Source organism: Plasmodium gonderi (assembly GCF_002157705.1).
Source record: "Plasmodium gonderi DNA, contig: Chr12, whole genome shotgun sequence".
Lineage (NCBI taxonomy): Eukaryota > Apicomplexa > Aconoidasida > Haemosporida > Plasmodiidae > Plasmodium > Plasmodium gonderi.
In genome coordinates, this window is record NW_021628937.1 from 1,549,240 (window position 1) to 1,572,397 (window position 23,158).

The 23,158-nt window shown below is 31.6% G+C and overlaps 3 protein-coding genes across 3 annotated transcripts; 2 read left to right on the forward strand and 1 right to left on the reverse strand.

The window, feature by feature from the left end:
• Positions 1-1,003: 1,003 nt before the first annotated feature.
• Positions 1,004-15,388, forward strand: PGO_123180 (hypothetical protein, conserved; the record flags this gene model as incomplete). Its single annotated transcript, XM_028689108.1, has 3 exons — positions 1,004-14,257; positions 14,442-14,548; positions 14,836-15,388. The coding sequence occupies 3 exons, from the start codon at positions 1,004-1,006 to the stop codon at positions 15,386-15,388; spliced, it is 13,914 nt and encodes a 4,637-aa protein (XP_028544909.1).
• A 1,657-nt stretch (positions 15,389-17,045) lies between these two features.
• PGO_123190 (putative micro-fibrillar-associated protein) lies at positions 17,046-19,317 on the forward strand (the record flags this gene model as incomplete). The annotated part of the gene is made up of 3 exons (XM_028689109.1): positions 17,046-17,207; positions 17,535-17,769; positions 18,176-19,317. 3 exons carry the CDS (start codon positions 17,046-17,048, stop codon positions 19,315-19,317), a joined length of 1,539 nt encoding a protein of 512 aa, XP_028544910.1.
• Positions 19,318-20,275: 958 nt separating this feature from the next.
• PGO_123200 (hypothetical protein, conserved) lies at positions 20,276-21,940 on the reverse strand (the record flags this gene model as incomplete). Its single annotated transcript, XM_028689110.1, has 1 exon — positions 20,276-21,940. The coding sequence occupies one exon, from the start codon at positions 21,938-21,940 to the stop codon at positions 20,276-20,278; it is 1,665 nt and encodes a 554-aa protein (XP_028544911.1).
• Between the last annotated feature and the right edge of the window lie 1,218 nt (positions 21,941-23,158).

Below are 23,158 nucleotides of genomic sequence, written 5' to 3' on the forward strand. Positions count from 1 at the left end.
TTACAAATGTTTTTTTTTTTTTTTTTTTTTTTTTTTTTTTGAAAGTTTTCGAAATGTTTTTACATAACAAGTGTTCGTCTCACCTTTTTCAATAGCATAACATTTTGTTGTTTTTTTAATATTTTTATTTTGCTATTCCTTTTTTTTTTTTTTTCTTTTACACATTTTGGTCCTTTCCTGACCTTTTCATCATATAACATGTTCCAGGGTATTTTTCAGTTTGTGTGTTTCACTCTACGCTTATATAAATTATAACTACACTCAGTTTTATACCAATCCTTAATATCTTTGATTTGATGTGATTTGATTTGATTTGATTTGATTTGATTTTTTTTTTCTTTTTTTTATGCACATATCACCTGCACGGCAAGAACTTTTTTTTCTTTTTCCACAGCGGAACAGAATTACCCTCCATCTTAAGGCACAGCTCCATATGGGAATAGGTAAGGAGAATTGGGAAATTTGATTTATGTAACCCTCCACTACAGACAAGTGAATAGAAGAAAAAAAAAAAAAAAAAAAAAAAAAAAAAAAAAAAAAAAAAAAAAAAAAAAAAAAAAAAAAAAAAAAAAAAAAAAAAAAAAAAAAAAAAAAAAAAAAAAAAAAAAAAAAAAAAAAAAAAAAAAAAAAAAAAAAAAAAAAAAAAAAAAAAAAAAAAAAAAAAAAAAAAAAAAAAAAAAAAAAAAAAGAAAAAAAAAAAAAAAAAAAAAAAAAAGCTTGAACAAAATAGGAAAGAAAAAAAAAAAAAAAAAAAAAAGCTTGAACAAAACACAAAAAATAATACTGAACATAAAATTGCAATAAAGGACAGAAAGAGTTACAAGATAAAAAGAACAAATGAATCCTTGATATTGCTAAATTTTTTGAGTTATGGAAATACACGAAACATTTATTGCAAGACAGAGTCAGCGTAACGTGTGTATCAACAACCTTCACACTAATGTAGTTCCCAGTTTGAATAGTCTTGCCATTCCCACACGAAATAATCGAACAGAGCTTTAAGATGAGTAGAACACTGTTCAACCTGCTAGCTCACACCAAGTTTTACTTTGATAGGGTAAAAATAAGTTTCATTTTTTTTTCGAATGTGCTACTCTTTAATATTATTCCATTAAAAAACATCAAAATAAAAAATATTTCATTCAGATATGATTTCTTTAAAAAAACAATTGCCCTTTTCTTTAAAAAAATAATCACGCTTTTCTTTAAAAAAAATAAAATCAAAATAACAAAATGGAGAAAAAAGGAAATTCTCGTTGAGTCTATTAATTTATCACTTGACTGGGAAAAATATGAAACGCACAACTCGGATTACAACATATATGAAAGATTGATAAAAGGATCATTTAAAAATAAACTTCTCCACTCTGTTTTTTTGAAACTTTTTTTTTTTTTTTGTAAAATTATTTTTAAATATTATTGTTTGAAAGTTAACAAAGTGCAAATAAAAATATCATACAGCTATGTGCATAGACACGGAAAATATTGCCAAGATAATGATGCAAAATGTCAAACCAAAGGAAAGGCAAATTATTATTTGTGTTTGCACGACATTTCCCTCTTTCTGGATTCTTGTACAGTGTCTGCAAATGGGAATGCAGAAAATGTCCCAACAAGGGGAAAAAACTCCCCTTCGCCTGAACATGTTCAAGCGAAAAGCGAAGACAGCTATGGGGACATCGCTAGACAAAACGATACCGCTCGAAACAATCGAGATAAGGATAGTCTTAATCATAGTCATCTCCTATGCAGCAAAATAATCCTATGGAAAGAAAACAAAAAAGAAAAATTAGTTATTGTTAAAAATTTTTTTTTTCTTGTTCAGAAAAAAAAGGTTATTATTCCGCTTTTTTACCTGAACGGCAACGTATGCGAATTGAAAGAAATATTCACCAAATTGAATGGGAGCAACAGGAAGGACAATTTCCTGAAGGACTTGATAAAAGTAGTGCAGAAGGAGCATGCGAAAAACATTTTTTCTAGTTTCCACCACAGCAATGAAGAGAACAACAGTCATTTCATTTTTTCTGCTAATTTTTTCTTTTACATAAACACAATTCTTGTTAAGGCACATTTAGGAGATAACACAGTAGTAAAATGTACGGTGCGTAATCTATCGTTTGAGTCTAACGTTTGGGAAAAGGATCGTAGAAGGAGAGGAAACTCAAATGAGGGGAAAAGGATATGTTCACACAATGATAAGATACATCACTGGAACAATTTTAAGTTTTCGTTAAAATCCATGCTGACCTGTTCAGAAAAAAATGTAATTTCCATCAATGCGTTAAAAAATGAAGAATTAGGTAAATCCTTTTCCCTTCTGAAGAAAATGAAAAAATGTATCAAACAATACAATCCAAACAATGTGCAAGATGTATGTAATAATAGTTTTCTTTTTAAGAAAGAAACAAATGAAAATTGTATCCTTGAAAAGAGGAAAAAGAAATATCTCTTTTTTCTGCAAAAGGTCTGTGTAATTTCTGATGTTACAGAATTGATGTCCATTCAGGAGAGGTTAACAAATTTGTTTGGATTAGAATGTGCTAATAAAAAATCCATTGGTATTATTACTCTTTCTAATGATATGTCTCATCAGGACTATAACTTCCTAAACGGTTTATTCTTTGTGTGCATTAAGGATTTTTCTCTGTACGCAAATAAAAGTATAAATAAATTCCTTTTGCTGAAGTGTTTGCCAGTTATAAAGTATCCAGAAGAGGAATTACGATACGTCAAATCGGGCCATCTGTTGAAAGAAGAAATACTCAAAGTGGAAATTGAAGAAATGAGAAATTATGAAGATATCCCAATAGATTTGGAAGTAAGCTGGAAGGAAGAAGAAGAAGAAGAAGAAGAAGAAGAAAAACGGATAGGACCAAGTTCTCAATTCGACACAACTTGTGTGGAATGTCTTGATAGGGAAAAAATTAAAGTAGAGGAGGAAAGCTCCAATTTTTACCTGAACAAGGTCATGTTAAAATCGGCATATTACCAAAACGATGCTATTCACGAATACGCCTTAAGTGACAAAATGGATATTATTTTAAAGAGAGAAAAGAAGAAAGAACAACAGGAAAGAATTACAACAATTTATGTGAATAAGTCCACTTGGTATTTGTCACCAGAACACATTAACTACATTTACAATTTATATTCAATATACAACTCCAGCTTAGGACAAAAAATGTATCACTTCAGGAGTGGACTATTCAGGAGTAGACTATTCGGGAGGGGGAAAAATAGAATCATTGATCCTATGAATAATACAAGTTCTTCTAACCAGTACATAAACATCATAAATAGAAACTGTCAGGTAAATCTTTTTTGCATTTCGTGTACCTTCGACACATATAAGAGTGTCTACCCGAACCTCCTTTATGCAGAAGTGGGAACTGAAAAGAGGGAATCCTTAGATATGCAGCACCAAACAAGTGTTAGTATAACCTTCAATTTGACATACATTCGAAAAATTACATCTAAAAGTAGGACTCATTTTAAAGCAAATAAAATCTACTGCAACTACATCTATCTCAGAAATGTGAGTATTGAGTTAAAAGAACTTACAAATCGCTTGAAACATATATGCACTTTTAAAAAACAAAACATTAATATGTGCAGAGGTCGTAATAGACAATCCAGTAGCACATGTAATAATTATGATATTATTATAATAGTGAAAGGGAGAAAGGTGCACATAAACATGTGCAATATGGCAAAGGTTACATTCTTGAATTTAATCATATACGAGTTGTATGCGTCTCTGGGAAATTTTCTGAATCTGAACAGTGGAAAGGAGGAATTAAAGAATTGTGTTAAAAACAGCAAAAGGAAAGTGAGCACAGGAAGAAGAGGTAGAAGAAGCATATACCATTTTGTTAAAAAATCTTTTGATAAGAAGGGAATGAATTCTGATACTGCAACAAATGCAAACACGTGTGCACAGCTGGAATATCAAAATGAAGGACTTCCTAATGGTGGTGAAACGTCAAAAGAGGAAAAATGTAATCATCCTTGTGAGGCACATAAAGTGAAAAAGGGTGTTTCAAAATTTACATCATTGTACAAAAATAAATTTAGAAATAAAATAAATTCTATATATAGTAAGCCAAATTTGATGAAATATCAAATTCAAATTGACATAAAAAGTAAAATTTCATTCGCATTTTCTGATAATGCCTTATCATTGGACGAATTAAAACATGTCAAAAATGATGAATTGAGAAAAAGTGAATATGTAATGACTCTGAATGGGGAACTTTCTCTTTTATATTTCGATACACTTCAAAAGAAAAATTTAAAAATGTGTAATTTTTTAAAAATACATTTGGACATACATCAAATGAAAGTAAAAAAAAGAATCAACAGGAATAAAACTTTCCATTTTTTTCGATTTAAAAAGAAAATTTCACATATATGGACAAGACAGTCTGAAAATGTATTTCACAACTCGTTTAATAGAATATTTCTTTCAAAAAAAAATTCTCATTTATTAGCAGATTCAGATGAACGCTACCTTACACTTGTTACAACTGTGAAAAACATCGATTTTTTACATCAAATTTGTAGTCTGTCCTATGAACAAGTTAAACATTTGGAAAATTTATATGACCATAAAAAAAAGATGAAAGGTTGTACGATTGCTAAACTATCACAAGAAGTAGAAAAAATGATCCAAAGTGTTAAGAAATACAACACGAGAACGAACATCCATGGGAGGGGTATAAACATGATTTACAAAACGAATGACTTTTTTTTCTTTCTGAACAAGTATCTCTTGACAGACGTGGGATATTTATTTTCAATAAAACACATTTTTCAAGAAGGAAAAGACCGATCCAGAAGTGATAATCCCTTTCTATACTTCCGAGAAGAGGAGGTTGCAAATCCGTTTTCCTTTCGAAATAGTATACTTCTGAGGAATCAGATGCAAGGTTGGTTCGAGAGAAATGGAGAAAAGCTAGTTAACCAAAAAGAGGGAAAAAAACCAAGAGGCACATATTCGTCCAGCCCTGCACGATACCCTCCTCTAATTGCAGACAAAACGGTGAAAAAAGTAAAAAGTGTAAAAAGTGCAAAAAGTGCAAAAAATGAAAGGAATGGAAAAAAAATCAAGCAGGAGGAGAGGGAAACCCATTTGTACAAAGTCAAACGAATTGAAATGAAGAACGATGTAATAAGTTTACATAAATATAAGATCGTTTTAAATCGAGTCGCTCTTTTCCTACCCAACGTGTCCAATAACAGAAATGTTATAATAGCACAAAATGATATATCTGTAAAAAACAAAATTATACTTGAAAAAAAAAAAAAAAAAATCGCACTGTATGATAAAATTTATACTCATTTTTTAAACACACGATTGGATTCTATTGAAGGAAAATTTGTAGGAAAAAATGTAAATCTGTTGATATCATATTGTAGAAACATGTTGTATAGAAGCATAAACGGGATCAATATTTCGATATACGCTTCTGGAGTTATATACCTCTCTCCAATGACTTACAGATTACTTCAAGACATATTTCTTGAGAATTTGTTAAACAACAACTTGGAGTATGCTTATGGTAGATACTACAGGAGTGAAAGTAGTTTAGAACAGTACAATCCAAATGAATCTAACTCAAATTTGAACAGTGGTAGATGTGCAAAGGATCTAGATATACGTTTGTATCTGTTTCACCTGCATGTGAATCTCCAGAACTATCACTTAAATAGTAGAATGAATTATCTATTCAGCAAATTCATTTTTGTAAAAATAGTCCGATATATTGGTTTTGATAAAATTATAACTTATGTTAAAGGAAGTATCCCACTCCTCTTGAACACCTACTATGAATATCCATATGATATATTAATGTACCATAAGAGAATGGACCCCAAAAAGTACACCAAATGGCTATCTCGTATGAATCATACTGATGTAGAAATAAACGACATCACATCATTTAACTCATTTGTAAAAATGAAACTTGTTAAATATAGACACGTAAAAAAAAAGAGAACGAAAAAAATATTTCAAATTCTGTATAAGAGATTTAAAACTGATCACATGGCATGTGAAATAACGAACGATTTATGCATCAAAATTGACAGAATCTGCCTGAACACAGACATGTTCGAATTGTTCAATTTATACATCTTCTACTTTGTGGATGATAAAAATGTACACATCAGTAAAATTGAAAACGTTCTTCGCCATAAGGTAAGCACAAAATTGTGCACCATAAGAGATATAGATAGAGGAGCGCGAATATATAACATGACATCAGCTGAAGTGTTATCAGATCAAGTGCAACATCAGGAAGGATACAATACTAGTGATTCATGTCAGAAAGATAAAAAAAATCTTAACATGATAAAAGTAGAAAGCATAAAAAATGCACCGTTAGATACAAAAATTGACGCAAATATTTGTTCATTATACTGGAAAATGATGAAACATGTAAAAAAATATGATTTCAATAATTACAATAGCATAATTAAAACTAACAATGTGTACAAAACATGTGTGAAGGTTAAGCACATTAATTTAGTGTTCAATTTTTTGTTTTATGAAAATATGTTAAGTGCAAAAAAATTCCGAATTTCAAAGAAAATTAGTCAAGTACAATGCAGAGAAAAAGATCAAACCAAAGGGAAGAAAAAAAGAAAAAAAAAAAAAACAACATACAAATTACCAGAACAGAAAAATAATCGATTCAGTTTAATTTATCGGGGAAGCATGAACATCCAAATGCTATTTAATTTGAGAAAAAGTATATTCTTAAATTTTGTAAAAAATGCAAAATTTTTATTTTTTAACAATTTTATTGTGAACAATTTCTTGCAAAATCGCCTGAACAGGTCAGGTGAATTATCAAAATTTGTATTGCACATATTTGACAATATTAATGAAAAAATGAATGAATATTTACATTTTAAATGTAGAATAAAAAGGAAAAATGCATTACACTTAATAACCAGAACGGGATCCTATTGCATAAGTAGGAACCTCAATTTCTGTCTACATGTGAAGAATGAAAAAGTCATATATTTTAAACACAATGTTAAAAATTTTAAATTCGACAAGATACATTTTAGAGAAATATTATTGAACAGATTATTGAAAAAAAATCACACCTCTAAAATGAGTGACATAAATGTCTCTAAAGAAAATGTTGCATGTGATATTCAGTTAATAGGTTACAACAAAATGGACATACGGAAACGTAAATGTATCAATAATGAAATATCATGCAAAATTGGGAATGCCCAAATGGGTGCCCAACTGAACGATCGAAATATCAGCTTAAAGAATGTACAAGGATTGGAAAAAAAAGAATCCATATGCACGATCCCAAAGTATATAGATGTAGAGATAAGACAAGCCAATTTTGTGCTTAAATTAGACGATTTTCTATACCTTGTAAATAAAATACACGAATTGTTGTACATTATGAACAGACATGAAGAAATGAATGTGTGCTTCTACAGGATTTGTGAAACGTTGTTAAATGGAAAAAAGTATGAATGTAAAATAAAAAGAATGAAAATAGAAAATTATTCCACATTCATTCTGCGATTGATTAGCACTAATTTGAATATACATTTATTCGAGAATGTGTATTATTCCAAATTAAATAGATGCAAAAAGAAAAAAATATTGCATGCACATGTTCAGGGAAATTATGAATATGTAACATGTAGTAAAAAAAAGGATATTATTCTGAAAAGACATGAATCAAGCATGTGCTTAGAGTTGTCTTTTTCGAAAAATAACATTTATGAAGAGTTTGTAAAAGGTATTCACATCCACTTTATATACATACGCACGAGAAAACAAAATAATATAATTCTCCTTTTTAAAAATGAGCATATAAACATTTTTCTTACCAAAAATGCATTTAGAAATATTATACACTTGTGTAATGAGATAAACGATTGGAGGAATTATCGAACAAGAGAAGTAGTGCACACTAATCGAACACCCTCTGAACTCAACCGCAGGGGTTCATTAGCAGAAATGGGTTCATTAAAAGAAATGGGTTCAGTCAGCCAAAATCAACATATGGAGAAAAGTTACGAGAATTTCATGCAGTCTCCTGTTAGAGGTATAAATGATGGAAAAGACACATCAAAGGGTGCTAAACAAACACAATTAAAAATAATCAGATGTGGTAGACTTAATTATGGAGAAGGGTTCAATAAAAAAGAGGGAAAAGGAAATAACCAAAATGATCGATGTGGAATGAATGCAAATGAGACATCGAGACGGGTGAACACAAATAGGAAAAATCTCTACCTCTTTAGAAGCAAATACTTCAACTTTAACCATGACGATTACACAGTTGTAAATAATATTTGCGATAGAATAATGACATACCAAAGCAATGAAATAATGAATGCCAGATTTGATAAAACGAATCTAGTACATATGCTATATATGGAGAGAATGAAGAAATTTATATTTCCATCGTTAACCTTTAAGTGGAGCAGAAATGAGGAACTTGTAGTGTCACGAAATAATAACTTTTATTTTGTGTACACAAATATGTGCATCTATAACAATACAAAGTACGACATGATACTTTTGTTTAATAATTATAAGAGGATTTTATTTTCCAGAAGATACACATACATAAGTAGACATAGATGCAACCTTCAAATGGATACTTTTATTTTGATCCTTTATTACAAAAAAATGTTATTAATTTCGAACAAATTGTCATTTCAGAATTTTAGTAATGTTCGAGTAGTGGGAAAAGACCAATTGATTCAATATATGAGATGCAAAAAATATTTTGCATCTTCGATAGATCGGAATGATGCTTATGGTGGAGGTGACGGAGGTGATCACAAGAACAGTGCTTCTTACCATAGCGTAATGAACAAAATCGTTCCCTTTCATAGAATCCACGACAGGAACAATTTTTTTTACGCAGATGCAGCTAGCCATTTTGCGAATGTAAACCATGAACCTAGTACAATGAACCTCCTCCATCAGGTTCAGAAAAACAATATGAACAATATATATAGCATATACAATTGTATAGAAAGAAAATTCATAACAATGCTACTAAACGATGAGTGCAACGAATGCTGGAATATCAATGATAATGAATTATACACCAATTTGACATTGATTAGAAGTAAAAATTCGAATTATGGATGCTTCTATTTGCATATAGACAAAATGGTGAATATTACAAATGCACTACCGATAAGAGTATGCTATAAGAGTAGAAATCGTTTGAGAAGTGTAAATCCATTTACGAGTAAAGATATATTCCATGACGATGTAGATTTGAATGTATCTTGTAACTCCTTATGTGGCATCAAATTGAATGTAACCCATCAACTACATAATGGATTTCCAATTCATGTGGATCCATTGTATGCTATGAATTCCAATTCTTCAACGTGGGTTCAAAAGGAAGAAAAAAACATAACAAAGATAGAAGTTTCAACAGAATCAGGTTTGAGGAAATCAGGTGTGCAGAGCATTGGAAGAAGAAACGAATCTTATGTTGTACAATACTACACAAATGTCATTAAAAGGAACAGCGAAATTGTGATAACTTGTCACACATTAATTTATCTCTATTCTTATGATTTGAAGAACGTAGAAATAAATAGAAAAAAAATTCATTTTGTGAATCGGTTAAAAAATACAACAAAGAAGAAGAAGAACAGCAACAACAGCAGCAGCAGCAGCAGCAACAACAACAACAACAACAACAACAACAACAACCCTTTGAATGTGTACCCGTTGAAACGGATGAAATGTTTTCTTGGATTATACAATGAACCTGTTACTAGTGTACAACTAGAAAATGTCAAAATAAGAAATATGACAATTAATAGTTATAAAGAGACAAATGTATCTTATTCATACAAAGGAAGAGAATATACTTCAGGCTATACAATACATTATGTAAAAGATTATGAACATGGAAGTCATTCCACTCGGTTCAGTAAAATTAGTTCTCTTTTGATTATATACCCAACATATATAATCATAAATCAGACAAATTTCAATATTCTGATGTCCTCTTCTTTCACTCCTAACTCTTTGATGTATACATTTCAGAGGAATTCTCGTTCAGTAATAAATCTCATGGAAATTGAAAAAGAAAATTTTTTTTTTAAAATTAAAAATGAAAATATATCTCACGATTATGTCTTTTGGAGCGGAGCTATAAATATAACAAGGGAAGGTTCTTATATTTTCTGCTTTTCCGTTTCTTCTCAAAATATTATGTGTAGCAGAAAAAAAAAAAATCCGGTTGTGTACCTCAAAATAAGTGTAATTCGTGGAAATAAGCTCAGAGGATACTACAGCAATGGTTGTAATAACAATTGTGATAACAATAGTGGAAGTAATAGTGGCAACAGTAGTGCAAACAGTATTGGTAAGAACGCCCATGTGTCGTTCAAAAATTCTCTCTTTTTAATAATTTCTGAATACAGATGGGAGAAGAAGAAGAAAAAAAAAGTGGAGAAACAGTTTTCAAGTCATAAGACACAGAAATTGCTATTCCATTCTATGGACAGCAATGAAAACAACACAATAATGAATATTTACAAATTTATCGAAAAGGAACAGCAAATAAAAAAAATATACATTCAAAATGACATGGATACAGATATCATTTTCGATATTTTTCACTACAGCGAGATTGTAAGTATGATTAAAAAGGGTCTGGTTCTAAAGCATGGAAAAGATACAGCCTTAAACGAGGGAGACAGAAAAGTGGAAGATGCTGTAGATATCCAAAGTGGAAAAGAAAACGAGAAAAGGAGTAATCATCTGGAAAGAAGTAATCATCTGGAAAGAAGCAATCAGCTGAAAAGAAGTAATCAGTTGAAATGGAATAACCAGAGCATAAATCAAACAGAACACAAAGAAGTGGGCAGTATTAACACGGCTGAAAAAAGGAATATCAGAGACAAGGAAAATTTCTTCCGAAATATATTTCAAATTGAAAGTAGTGATCACTCAAGCGAAGAAGAAGATGTAAAAACAAATGAATATGTAAATTATGACAAGAATAAGCTGACAAAGGAAAATATAAATTACATATCGAACAATGTGAATTATTTGAAGCGATTTTTAAAATCTAACCTCAAAATGCTTCGCCATGTAAGGAAAAAAAGTGTTCATTTTTTTCCGCTCAGAAAAAATAAAAATATAAAAAATTCATTTTTCATTGTCTATCCCTACAAGCAAACATCAGCATATCAAATCGTCAAGTTTCCCATGAAGAGAAAAAAACAAATTCTGTCCTTTGTAATAGAAAGAAAAATGAAAGGTGATCCAATTTGGATTCCATGTGAAGATCCAAAAGAATCTCCACGTGCCTCTCCAAATTATGATTCCCTGAACCCTGAGTGCAACAACTTTATCATATTTCTTGAAACCTTTGTTACAAACAAGAAAGGGGGGAAAAAAATTTTTCTGAAAATTTCTCAATATGTTGATAATATAATTCACATTAGAGGAAAAGTAAATATGAACACATTTTTCACTTGTGCAAAAAGGCCATCTATCCAGAATGCACCGATACATGAGAATTTGACACGAAACAGAAAAAGAAGAGATCATCATTTCCAACATAAAAAAAAGAAAAATTGTAAAAAACTTTTCCAAAATATGCACCCATCGTCGCCTCAAGACTTACGATGTATTAGTCAGCATATAAATTTGTTCAGAAAATATGCAACCGTTTTTATCAAGTTAAAACGGAAAAGGTGTCGACAAGTATACAATTCCAATTTTTTCTCCAATTTATCATGGGACGAAAAAGGGTTCCCCCCATTTGTTAGGATCCCCATGCTTCCATGGAATAATAACCTGCACCAAGAGAAGAAAACATACGACACAAAAAAAGAGAAACAACCATATCCATATATAACAGCACAACTGATGAGAAAGCAAAGGAAAGGTAATAAAAGACCAATTTTTGAAACTCCAAATTGTAAACAGAATGAGAATCTCAAATTGTTAAAAAAAGAGGAAAGACAAAATAATTCCCCATCTTATTGTCACTTTGAAAATAAAAATGTCAACTTGTTCGAGACTAGAAAGAGATATCAATTTGTTTTTTATGACCTAGGAAGGACAAAAGCTGAGGATGGCATGCACCTTTACTTCGACATTGTAAAGGACATCCAAATTAACGTTTTTTCCACGGTTCTGATAAGAGATGAAGACAAGAAAAAACAAATCAGGAAAGGTAATTCAAATTGGAAAAATCGAATAATCTCGCCCCATGTAGAAAATGAAAAAATCTCTTCAAACGGAAAAATTGAACAAGACAAGATATTGGAAACATCAAATTATGAGCAACATGATGAAACTGGTTTCGTTACTCCAGGAAATTTTTTTAAAAAAAAGTACAATTCTCATCTATTCAGTATCATTTTAAATAATGTAAATATGCTGCTAAGTTTGAAAAAAAACCAACAGAACGTTTTCCTGCTCTTCTTGGAAGACGCCACTATAATCGATTTCTCCTCCTCTGATCTAAAGAAAATTTTTTGTAAAAATGAGGCCAAAAATGAGGCCAAAAATGAGGCCAAAAATGAGACCAAAAATGAGACCAAAAATGAGGCCAAAAATGAGGCCAAAAATGAGGCCAAAAATGACATACATAATGAAAACACAAGAATGGTAGACACCAATAAAAACTCCGAATTAGATAATATAAGTAACGGAAGTTGCTTAATCCGTGCACACGTGGCTTACGAAAATTGCCATAATGCATTAGTGATCAAAAATTTTGATTTGTTCATTTCGCCTGTACATGTTCAGATAACTTTAGATATGGTCGATAATTTTGCATATTGTTATGAAATGTTCTGTAAGAGAAAAAAATGGAGAAAAAGAAAACTCAAAGAGGAGGATTCCTTCCTCTTTTATTTTACTAAGACATCTCAGAAAAGTGCAATGAGGATGCACAAGCTGAGTCATAAATGTCTTTTCCACTGTGGTATCCCCAGTTTCAGTAGAGGTAGAAATGTTCACCTGAACAAAGTCAGAAATAATCATAAAGATATATATCATTACATTATAGGAGGAGGAAAAAGGAAAAAACTAAAAATAAAAAATTTTAAAATATCTAACATAAACATAAATTTGATATTTGTAAAGACAAATCAGTACAACATATATCAGTACAAACATAAAGGACCTTGCAAATTAACTGTTCGACTCTCCTACCTGAATAACTTAAATAACGCAGACATTTCCATCAGCTCTTTGTACATAAAGAAAGTGAAAGAAAAGGACGCACAGAACTTTATAAATTATCTTTTCGATTTTTATATGAAGGAATTGTACAAAGGTTTATTCTTTTATTTAACGAAAATGAATTTATTGAACAAGTATATAAGTAATTACTACAATTTTTTTCACAACCTTATGGATAATTCCATTTTTAACGTTGATATTTACACTGGGTTTAGAACCATACAGGGAGCTACTGGCTTTGCAGATTTTACTGGGCTTAGCGGATTCAGTGGGCTGAGTGGACTTAGTGGGTTTAGTGGGCTGAGCGGACTTAGTGCGTTTAGTGGGCTGAGCGGGCTTAGTGGGTTTAGAGAACCAAATGGAACGGGCGAGATCAGTTTGTGTACTCAGGTGAGAGGCACAACCGAGCTAGCCATTTCAAACCAGCAGTGTTCTCAAAATCACATGAACAGTCAGGTAAAATGTAGAACGAAGGAAAGAAAAAATAGTGGTGGTATTAGAAAACAAAAAAGCCTGACCAGGTCAGGTTATACAAGGGGGGGTATGCAAGATGAAGTGTATTACCAAGAGATTGATAATAGGAACATAGAGAGTGACTCTAATTTTTATATAAAATCAAAGAAAAATAAAATTATGGAAAATATAAACAAAGACTTATTTTACATGGTCAATAATAAAAAAACTTACGTCTTTGAAGAATTTACCGAAAGTGCCAACATTCTTGCCAGCCCTTCTATTCATGAAAGTGAACAATCTGAACGTTCAGATAAAATATCCAATTCAAACAACTTTAGTGTTTTAAACAATACCTTGAAAACCTTTGGTAAAGACCTTATGTCAAGTATTAATTATTACCTGTACGATGCTAGCGATAATAATACCTCAGGCGTCCAAATGCCTCCACAAATTGATAAAAATTATCTCCATAATGATAAAGCTACTTTTAAAAAGGAAAAGATACACATTTTGAAATATTTTTCGGAAAGAACAATGTATCAACCTGCAGGGAGTCATGCCAATGTTAAGGTAATGAAAGCGTAAAAAAAAAAAAAAAAAAAAAAAAAAAAAAAAAAAAAAAAAAACCGAATCGATGGCCGAATTGGGTATATTTATTTTATTTTTATTTCACAACTGCACACTTATATACTCCATTCGTAAGAACAACTGATCAAAGGAAATTTTCTCTTGTACAATTTACCCACTTTCTCAGTCCAACTTGGAGGAATTCCCCGTGTATTTGTCCATTTACAAAAGAAACAAAATTATACACGATAAGTATGTCTTTGGAATATGCACTCCAATGGATCGGGTCCTCATGTAAGACAAACAACATGCATTCTCATTATGCAGTTTTGCAAACGTGCATGTGTAAATTTTATACACCTATATATGCATGTCTAAGTGTAATTACCAAGCTGATGAACTGAGAATGTGTGATGAGATATCTTGCTACCGCTGCTGCTTTATTCCCATGTGCCCAACTTTTATCGTCATTTTTGTATCGTTTCATTTCACCTAATTTGGCTTCACAACATCACATATATTATCTCATCAGACATTATCTTATCCCAATCCTATTTCACCCCACTTCTTTCTATTCACAGACACGACCTGGTTGTTCTGAACTACCTGCACGACAAGGAGGAAAATTATTTGCTACTATTCTGTGATGATTATTTTGTGAAATTGAACCGAAACTGCCAAACTGTTGTACGAAAAGAAAATATAATGAAGGTGGAAATAAACTGTAGTCACTTCAACTTAACATTTGACAAGGAGAAAAGTTTAATTATAAATTTACTCATTATCATTAAAAAAAACAAGAACAATTTTTTATGCTACTATTTTGATATCCTTTTTAAGGGGAAAAAAAAAAGACTAGTTCATAAAATTAAAAAAAATTTATTTAAAATTTTATATTTCCTATACTATATATTTCATTTCATTTATAATTACAATATGAGAATAAGAAAACTGGAAAAAACAAATCCTCCTCCCCCCAGTACCAAAGGCTTAAACCCGTTTGTAACTATTTTCGAAGGCCATAGGAAGTTGTCCCTTTCCTTTTCTTCCCATATGCATTTGACTCTTTTTTACCTGAACACGCGCAGGTTTTTGTTTGACATGTGTCAGCACAGCGCCGAGGGAGAAGTGTGACAAGAGTGAGAACTCTGCGGAGGGATGCTGAACAGGGGTATATTCATATGTTTCATTTCACGTCACAGCATTTCTCTATATTTCACTGCACTACACTGTATTTTATTATATTTTATTTTTTATTTTCTTTATTTTTTTTTTAGCTCCTTACACGAGCTTCCTCCCCTCTGAGGACCCACCATTTTGCCGTCTGCCTATCACCACATTTTTTTTTTTTTTTTTTTTTTTCTTTCCCCTCCCCATCCAAGTACGTAATACACAAGTATGTATCACGCATGTATCGCACAATTACATAAAAATATTCTCACGCATTTTATGAATTCCGCGAAAGTATTACCTTGCCACTTCTTGTTCCACACACACATATGTAGAAATATACTTACGTTTATTATCTCCAACCGATTTGATCCCTGCGTGTTCACGAAGCTTTTGTTTGTTTGTCTGTGTGTCTGTTTTTTTTCAACCGCTTTTTTCATTTCTTTCTTTGGTCATTTCACACGTTTTTTCCACTGTCAAAAGAAGAAACCACATTGATGCAAAAATTTATCTGCACCCAAGGGTGATGACGCACACACACTGAGTGTTTGTTCATTTTTTTTTTTTTTTTTTTTTTTTTTATTAACAATTATTCTACTTCTCATACTGTTTGGGATATATTCCATGCATTCCACTTGAACATATTTCACAAAAGGATTCTAAATCGTGGAAAAAAAAAAAAAGAGCAAAAAAAGGAAAAAACGAGGAAAAGAAAAGAACGCTATGTATATGTTGTAAAGAAGTGTTCTATGTGTGTAATTCTCTTCAACTGTTTTATTTTATTTTATTTTTTTTTTTTTTTGTGCGTGTGTGTGTTCCCACAATTTATGCAGGAAATTTTGTCACGTTTGGTATAAGCAAAATATTCGTTCATTTTGTCCCTCGTTTGGTCCCTTGTTTGGTCCCTCGTTTGGTCCCTCGTTTGGTCCCTCGTTTGGTCCCTCGTTTGATCGCTCGTTTGCTTGCTCGTTCTTTTTTTTTTTTTTTTCTCTCTCATTTTACATTTTGGCCACGCTCAATGGGCTTGTCAGCCCCGTTAAGGAAGTGCATATATGCAGACCAACTTTTCATAGAAGCAAATGTAAACAGGTGTGGAACAAATGAAACAGGTATGCAAGCAGAAGTATACACATGCATGCATGTACGTGTAATCGTGTTGTAACAGAAAAAGAAACTTCTCCTAAGTGAAACACAATAATCTATTCCTCAAAAGGTGAAGGAAATTGATGAAGAACGGTGAAAAAGGGGACACGTTCCAATCCAACCACCCCACGTGGAAATTCATAAATATGGGGGGAAAGAGGTAGGAAGGAAAAAAAAAAAAAAAAAAAAAAAAAAAAAGTGATGAAACGTTAAATTGAGAAGATATATTTGTAAATCATATTATGAGATAAGTTTTAATTCAACCCTTCAAGTATCCTAACTTTTCCACTTTTTTTTTTTATATTTTTATTTTTTTATTTTTCCCTCCAAACAAATTCCTATAAAACATTAGAAAAAAAAAAAAAAAAAAAAAAATGTAAAATGTTAAATATTAAATGTTAACTGTTAAATGTAAAATGTAAAATGAAAAAGGGAAAGGAAGAAAAACACAAGTCCAGAAACGAAGAACAAAATAAGAATGAGTTCAGTAAATGAACTTTTAAATTACTTTGATGTTAAGGATGATAATGATGATTTCATTAAATCAGGAGAAGCTGTAAAATCAAAAGCAGCACAGAAGGAAAGAGTCAGACAAAAGGAAAATGAAAAGGCAGTTGTTAGGAGGTATTTCCCTGGAAAGGTACGCCCATCCGCTATTCCCCCACCCCACCCCCAAAAAAAAAAAAAAAAAAAAAAAAAAAAAAAAAAAAAAGAACTCTAGTCCATTTCACTTGAATAACACATGTCATTTACATATAACCCAAACAGAGGGAAAAACAGTTTAAGACTCGTAAAAGCATGTCTGTCATTTTATATTAGTTTTAATTTTATCGCATAATTTTGTAATTCATTATTCCGTTATCCTACTTTGCTTCGTGTTACCATTTTGCTTTTTAATTTTTGTCCATTTTTTTTTTTTTTTTTTTTTTTTTTTTCTCTCTCCCTCCTTCCCCAACTACACACACAGAAACCACATTATGCTGAGAACGCAAATGAAGATGATGATGACGAAGAGGGCGATGGAAATGACGAGGAAGTTGACTATAAAGACAAACACGACAAGATTAGTGATCCCGTGGATGAGTACTTACAATTACAGAATCAGAGAAAAAAGAAAGCTCATATAAACAAAGAGTTACTAGGTCATTCGTCACGTACCCATATCCAAGATGACAGCAGAATTGAGAGACTTAAAAATAAAAGTAAGGTTGAGTAAAAAAGGAGGAGAAGGGAATAGAAATACATTCTGATGCGCTTTGCATCTCCCATCAGTATTGCATCTCCCATCAGTATTGCATCTCCCATCAGTATTGCATCTCCCATCAGTATTGCATCTCCCATCAGTATTGCATCTCCCATCAGTATTGCATCTCCCATCAGTATTGCATCTCCCATCAGTATTGCATCACCCATCAGTATTGCATCTCCCATCAGTATTGCATCTCCCATCAGTATTGCATCACCCATGAGTCTGTCTTTGCATCTGTGCACGTGGCAAATGCTCTTCTCTTCCACCGAATGATACATTGAGATTATCCCACTTATGGGGATACACATATTAATAAATTAAAATCAAACAATCTGTATTAACCCTTGCACGCTTGATAGACATAAAGGGCAACGAACGTGAAAGAATTATCAGGAGAGTTAGAGAAGTCCAGGTTATTAACCATTCGGATGAACGAAAAGGTCAAGGTGATATAAAATCTCGATTGGAGAAAGAGAAGCATGAAAGAACAGCGAATGGTGAGAAATGTTTTCCGTTAGGTAAAGAAATGATAGATGTGAAAAAAGAACATGATGCAGCATGTGAAGAAGCGGATGAAGAAGCGGATGAAGAAGCGGATGAAGAAGCGGATGAAGAAGCGGATAAAGAATTGGATGACGAACCAGATGACGAACCAGATGACGAACCAGATGACGAATCAGATGACGAATCAGATGAAGAATCAGATGATGAGAACTACATGAATGGAGAATATGAAAACGTGCCAATGAAACACGAATACGTATTAAAAAATAAGAGAAAAACACTGATAGAAAATAGCAAAAAAGAGAAAGAGGAAGAAAAAATGCTAAAGGATATGACAAAGGAAAAGGAAATGATCGAAATGGAAAAAAAAGAAAATATAATAAAAGAGACCATAAACAATGATATAATGATGGAAGAGAGGAAGAATAAAGAAAATAATTTGTTTTTCTCCTCTGACGAAAATTTCGAAGATGAGAATGTCGATGATAATGAAGATCCAAATGAAGAAGAATATGAACTGTGGAAAATTCGTCACCTGAACAGGCTAAAGAGAGACGAAATGAATAGAAAAAAATATGAAATTTTAAAAGAAGAAATTAACGAAAGAAGAAAAATGACTAATAAAGAAATATTAGAACAAAATAAATTAATACCACACAAGAAAAAAAAAAAAAAAAAAAAAATGTTATTTATGCAAAAGTATTACCATAAAGGTGGATTCTTTCAAGATCTCTTTGAAGAAGGGAAAGAAGAAATATACACTCGTGATTACAATGAACCAGTTTATGAGGATATGATTGATAAACAAAATCTTCCCAAAGTTTTACGTGTAAGAAGAGGAAATTTTGGAAAACAAGGGCAAACCAAGTATACACATTTATTGGACAATGATACCTCAAGGAAGGATTCACTCTGGGCCAACGAACACATACAAAATCGTCGCTCAAAACAGAAGGAAGACTTATTTGATCGCCCCACCTATAGGAAGGGTGCATAGAGGAGAGGATAGGATATCCACACCGTATGTATATGCAGCTTTGGGAAGGCAGCACGTGCTGCCAACTTGTATGTTCGCCTTGTTCTACATGCAGATGAGAAACTCATTTTAATCCGAAGAACTAGACTGAATTCCAAAGTTTGTCATTTTTTCTACCCCCTTTTCTATTCACGCTTCTATTCGCGTTTCTATTCACGCTTCTATTCACTCTTTTGTTGCTTTTTTGTTGCTTTTTCTTTTCCGTTTTGCTACTTTTATTTTTTCGCTTATAATATGTAAACTTTTTCACCACACAATAAGCTTCAATTTGATTTGACACCTACCTTACAACTCGCACGTTCATTCCCGTGCTGATTACACCATCCCTATGCCAACTCCATTTGTGTCTTTTGCCTTTACCCTACCGTCCTCGCATAACTTTTTCCTCTTTTTTATGTTTACAAAATTGAAACTTTTTTATAAGATATAACAAAGTTGTTAGTACTTTAAAAAAAAAAAAAAAAAAATTAAGCCACCTTGCCACTTGTGTGAATAATATGGCTTATTTTTTTCTCATTATGTTCTTTTTCCTTTTTTTTTTTTTTTTTTTCTTTTCTTTTCACACACATATGTGCCACTCTGCCAATATCGTGAAGTTTATACGCTGAACAGGTAAAATGCTCGCAATATTTATGCACATGTTAGGTGAAATGAAGAAAAAAAAAAAAAAAAAAAAAAAAAAAATTAGCCATTTAGCTAGATAGCTACCAACTAGCTAAATTGCTAGTCGGACATGACGAAAAAGGCATATGCCGGTGCTCATAAAAAAAAAAAAAAAAAAAAAAAAAAATTACGACGAAAATGAATGCACAACAGTTTAATTTAGTCTACCACACATATGCACAACTCGATGGAGGAGAAGTCCTCGCCCGTTTCCCTACACACGTAGTTGTCTCTATCCCACCACCACCACCCATCCTCAGAAGACCGTGCGGATATTGAGCATGCGGCCGGTCTCATAAAAAATGGAATATATGGAGGAGTAGTTTTTATTAGGTATGACACAGTTCTCAAAAAAGTAAATAAAATTGTTCAACAGTAGGTAGGACCACATGAACATGTCATTTGCAAAGGGGAGGTGGAAAATTTCTTCGCAAAATTTTTCTTGAAAGAGTAAGCTGTTGCTCATTCTGTTGTAAAAGGCATTTGTAAAATACAAAATGATGGTAGCAACAATTCTGCTTGGAGGTATGAGTTTATATGACCCAACAGAAGTTATATACATAGAATATGCATAAATAACGTCAAAAATAAAATATAAAAAACCAAAATGCTCAAGGAAGATATAATAAATTTTTATTGCTGGATATTTCTTTGAACAGCTTTTTAAATTTATTAAATAAACATAAGTCAATTCTGAATAAGTCCAATAATTGTTATAATTAAGTGGTAAAAATTTTATTATTTCCATTTGTTTATTTGCTATTTCGATGCATGTATAATTAACTTTATCATGTCTTAGTTTGTTTACAAAATAGAGAATATCATTTAGGTACATAATACTCGAACCGTTAAAAACTTGTGTCTTTATGAGTGCTAACAAAATGGAACAAATAATAACTAACAGTTTAATTTTCCTGTAATGATTCTGTTCTGTCATTTTATTAATTCTATGCATATAAGAATCGAATATGAAAACAGATAGTAAAAATGTTTCCGTTTTGTATTCCAAACCGTGACATATTTCATAAATGTAAGACAAATTCATATCTCTACCTTCAATAAATGAATGTATTTTATACATAAAAATTCTGGACTTCTCAATTAGTATAGTTTCTAAATTTAATTCTTTCATATTGTCTTGAAAATTTAATACATGCAAATGGTTCAATGGTCCTTTTTTATTTTTCATCATTTTATATTTTGTGAACAAATTATACACTTTATTATCTACTAAATTTTTCGACTCATTTTCATAAATGTGTTGCATCAATTCTTCCTTATTATATAATTGAAAACAGGTATTGTACTTGTTATCAATTATTTCTTTTAATTCCAAAGTTCCTATTAGATAATCATTTATAGAAAATGGTAAATATGTCAAAATATTTTTTAATAGTGTAAACAAGTGGCTGTAACTCACTTGTGTAACTAAATTCTTAACACACTCATCCCCCACTCCTCTGCTTAATTGTCGATTCAAATTCTTGCTCATATTACGCACAATCTCGTAATTCATTTCATCTTTTTTCCCATGCCTCTTCAGTTGTTCATTTTTTTCCATTTCTACGTTTTCTACGTTTTCTATGTTTTCCATGCTTTCCACATTTTCCATGTTTTCCATGTTTTCCATGTTTTCTAGGTCTTCTATGCTTTCCATGTTTTCTATTTTTTCATCATCTACAACATTCTTATCATTAATATCATATGGACACACACTATGAACTGCATTATTTGTTCCTCTCTGAGATTCAAATAAAATATCCATTTCTTTTTCTTCCCCAAACTTTTTATTTCCGGTTAATTTCTTACCATCTCCAATCATCATTCTATTCCTCTCGTACTTTTTCTCAATCCACTTTTTACAAATTATTTTTCTCGTACTGTCCATGCTTTCGTTCATATTCATATTTACCTTTACCATTTTGTAAGTACTTCAAAAGGACGTGCAAATTGAACACTGGAAAAAAAAAAAAAAGAAGGAAGAAGAAGGAACATTCAGCTATTCGATGCTGATGAAGGACAATGCACCAACGAGATAGTAATGTCCCTCCCTCGATCCCTCTTTTTTTTTTTTTTTTTTTTTTTTTTTTTTTTTTTATTAATATTCCCAAGAAATATCCCAATTTCGCAATTATCCGTTTACACAAAAAGAGGGAATATATGTTTTTGTACCTGTCTTCATGTGTAAGATTTACCACCCCACGTTAGGATATCAGCAACAGAACAAGTGCAAAAAAATACTCTTTTTTTTTTTAAATTATCTGATTGGGGAAAAATTAATTGCTCATGTGACATGGCGATTATTGTATTGTTCATACATTCACTGTTGCCTGTGCATACAGTATGCATAAGGGGTGTTGCAACTTACAAACGTGTTAGTGTTAAGGATGCGCTAGCTATGTAAACATATCAACATATAAACTTGTTAACTTGTCAGCTTGTAAACTTGTTAACTTGTCAGCTTGTAAACTTGTTAACTTGTCAGCTTGTAAACTTGTTAACTTGTCAGCTTGCCAGCTTGTCAACTTTGTCAATTCTCCAAATTCGTGCAAACTCGCACGGGAGAAACAAGGAAAAAAAAAAAAAAAAAAAAAAAAACGAAAATCAAGAGATTTTATCCGGTTGCACTTGCAGATATGGTACATAAGTAGGGATGTGCACATATATATGCATACATTTACATACATGACAGGCCTGGGTGGGAATATTAAAAAGGGTAAAAGGAGTGAAGAGAGGGACAATTTTAAAAGGGGCGCAAAAAGTATGAACGTGTTCAGGTGTCACACTGCTCTATTCATCCCTCAGGATGTGCTGGGAAAAGAACAGGTGCAGTGGGGCAAAAAAAAAAAAAAAATAAAATAAAATAAAAACAAAGCAAATCCAGGCAAAGCAAAGCAAAACAAAATAAATAAATGATAATATAGGATAATAAAACATAGGCGAGTAAAAATGACAAATTAGAAGGAAATTTTAATTTTCTATCTTACATTAACAATCTTTAAGAAAATATAAAAAATCCTACTTTTTGGTTCACCCCACCCTTAACAAATAATACAGGCACTTCATTTGGGAACATAGGAATAGGTGTGGGGTGTGGGGAAAAAAAAAAAAAAAAAAAAAAAAAATATCTAATTATGAA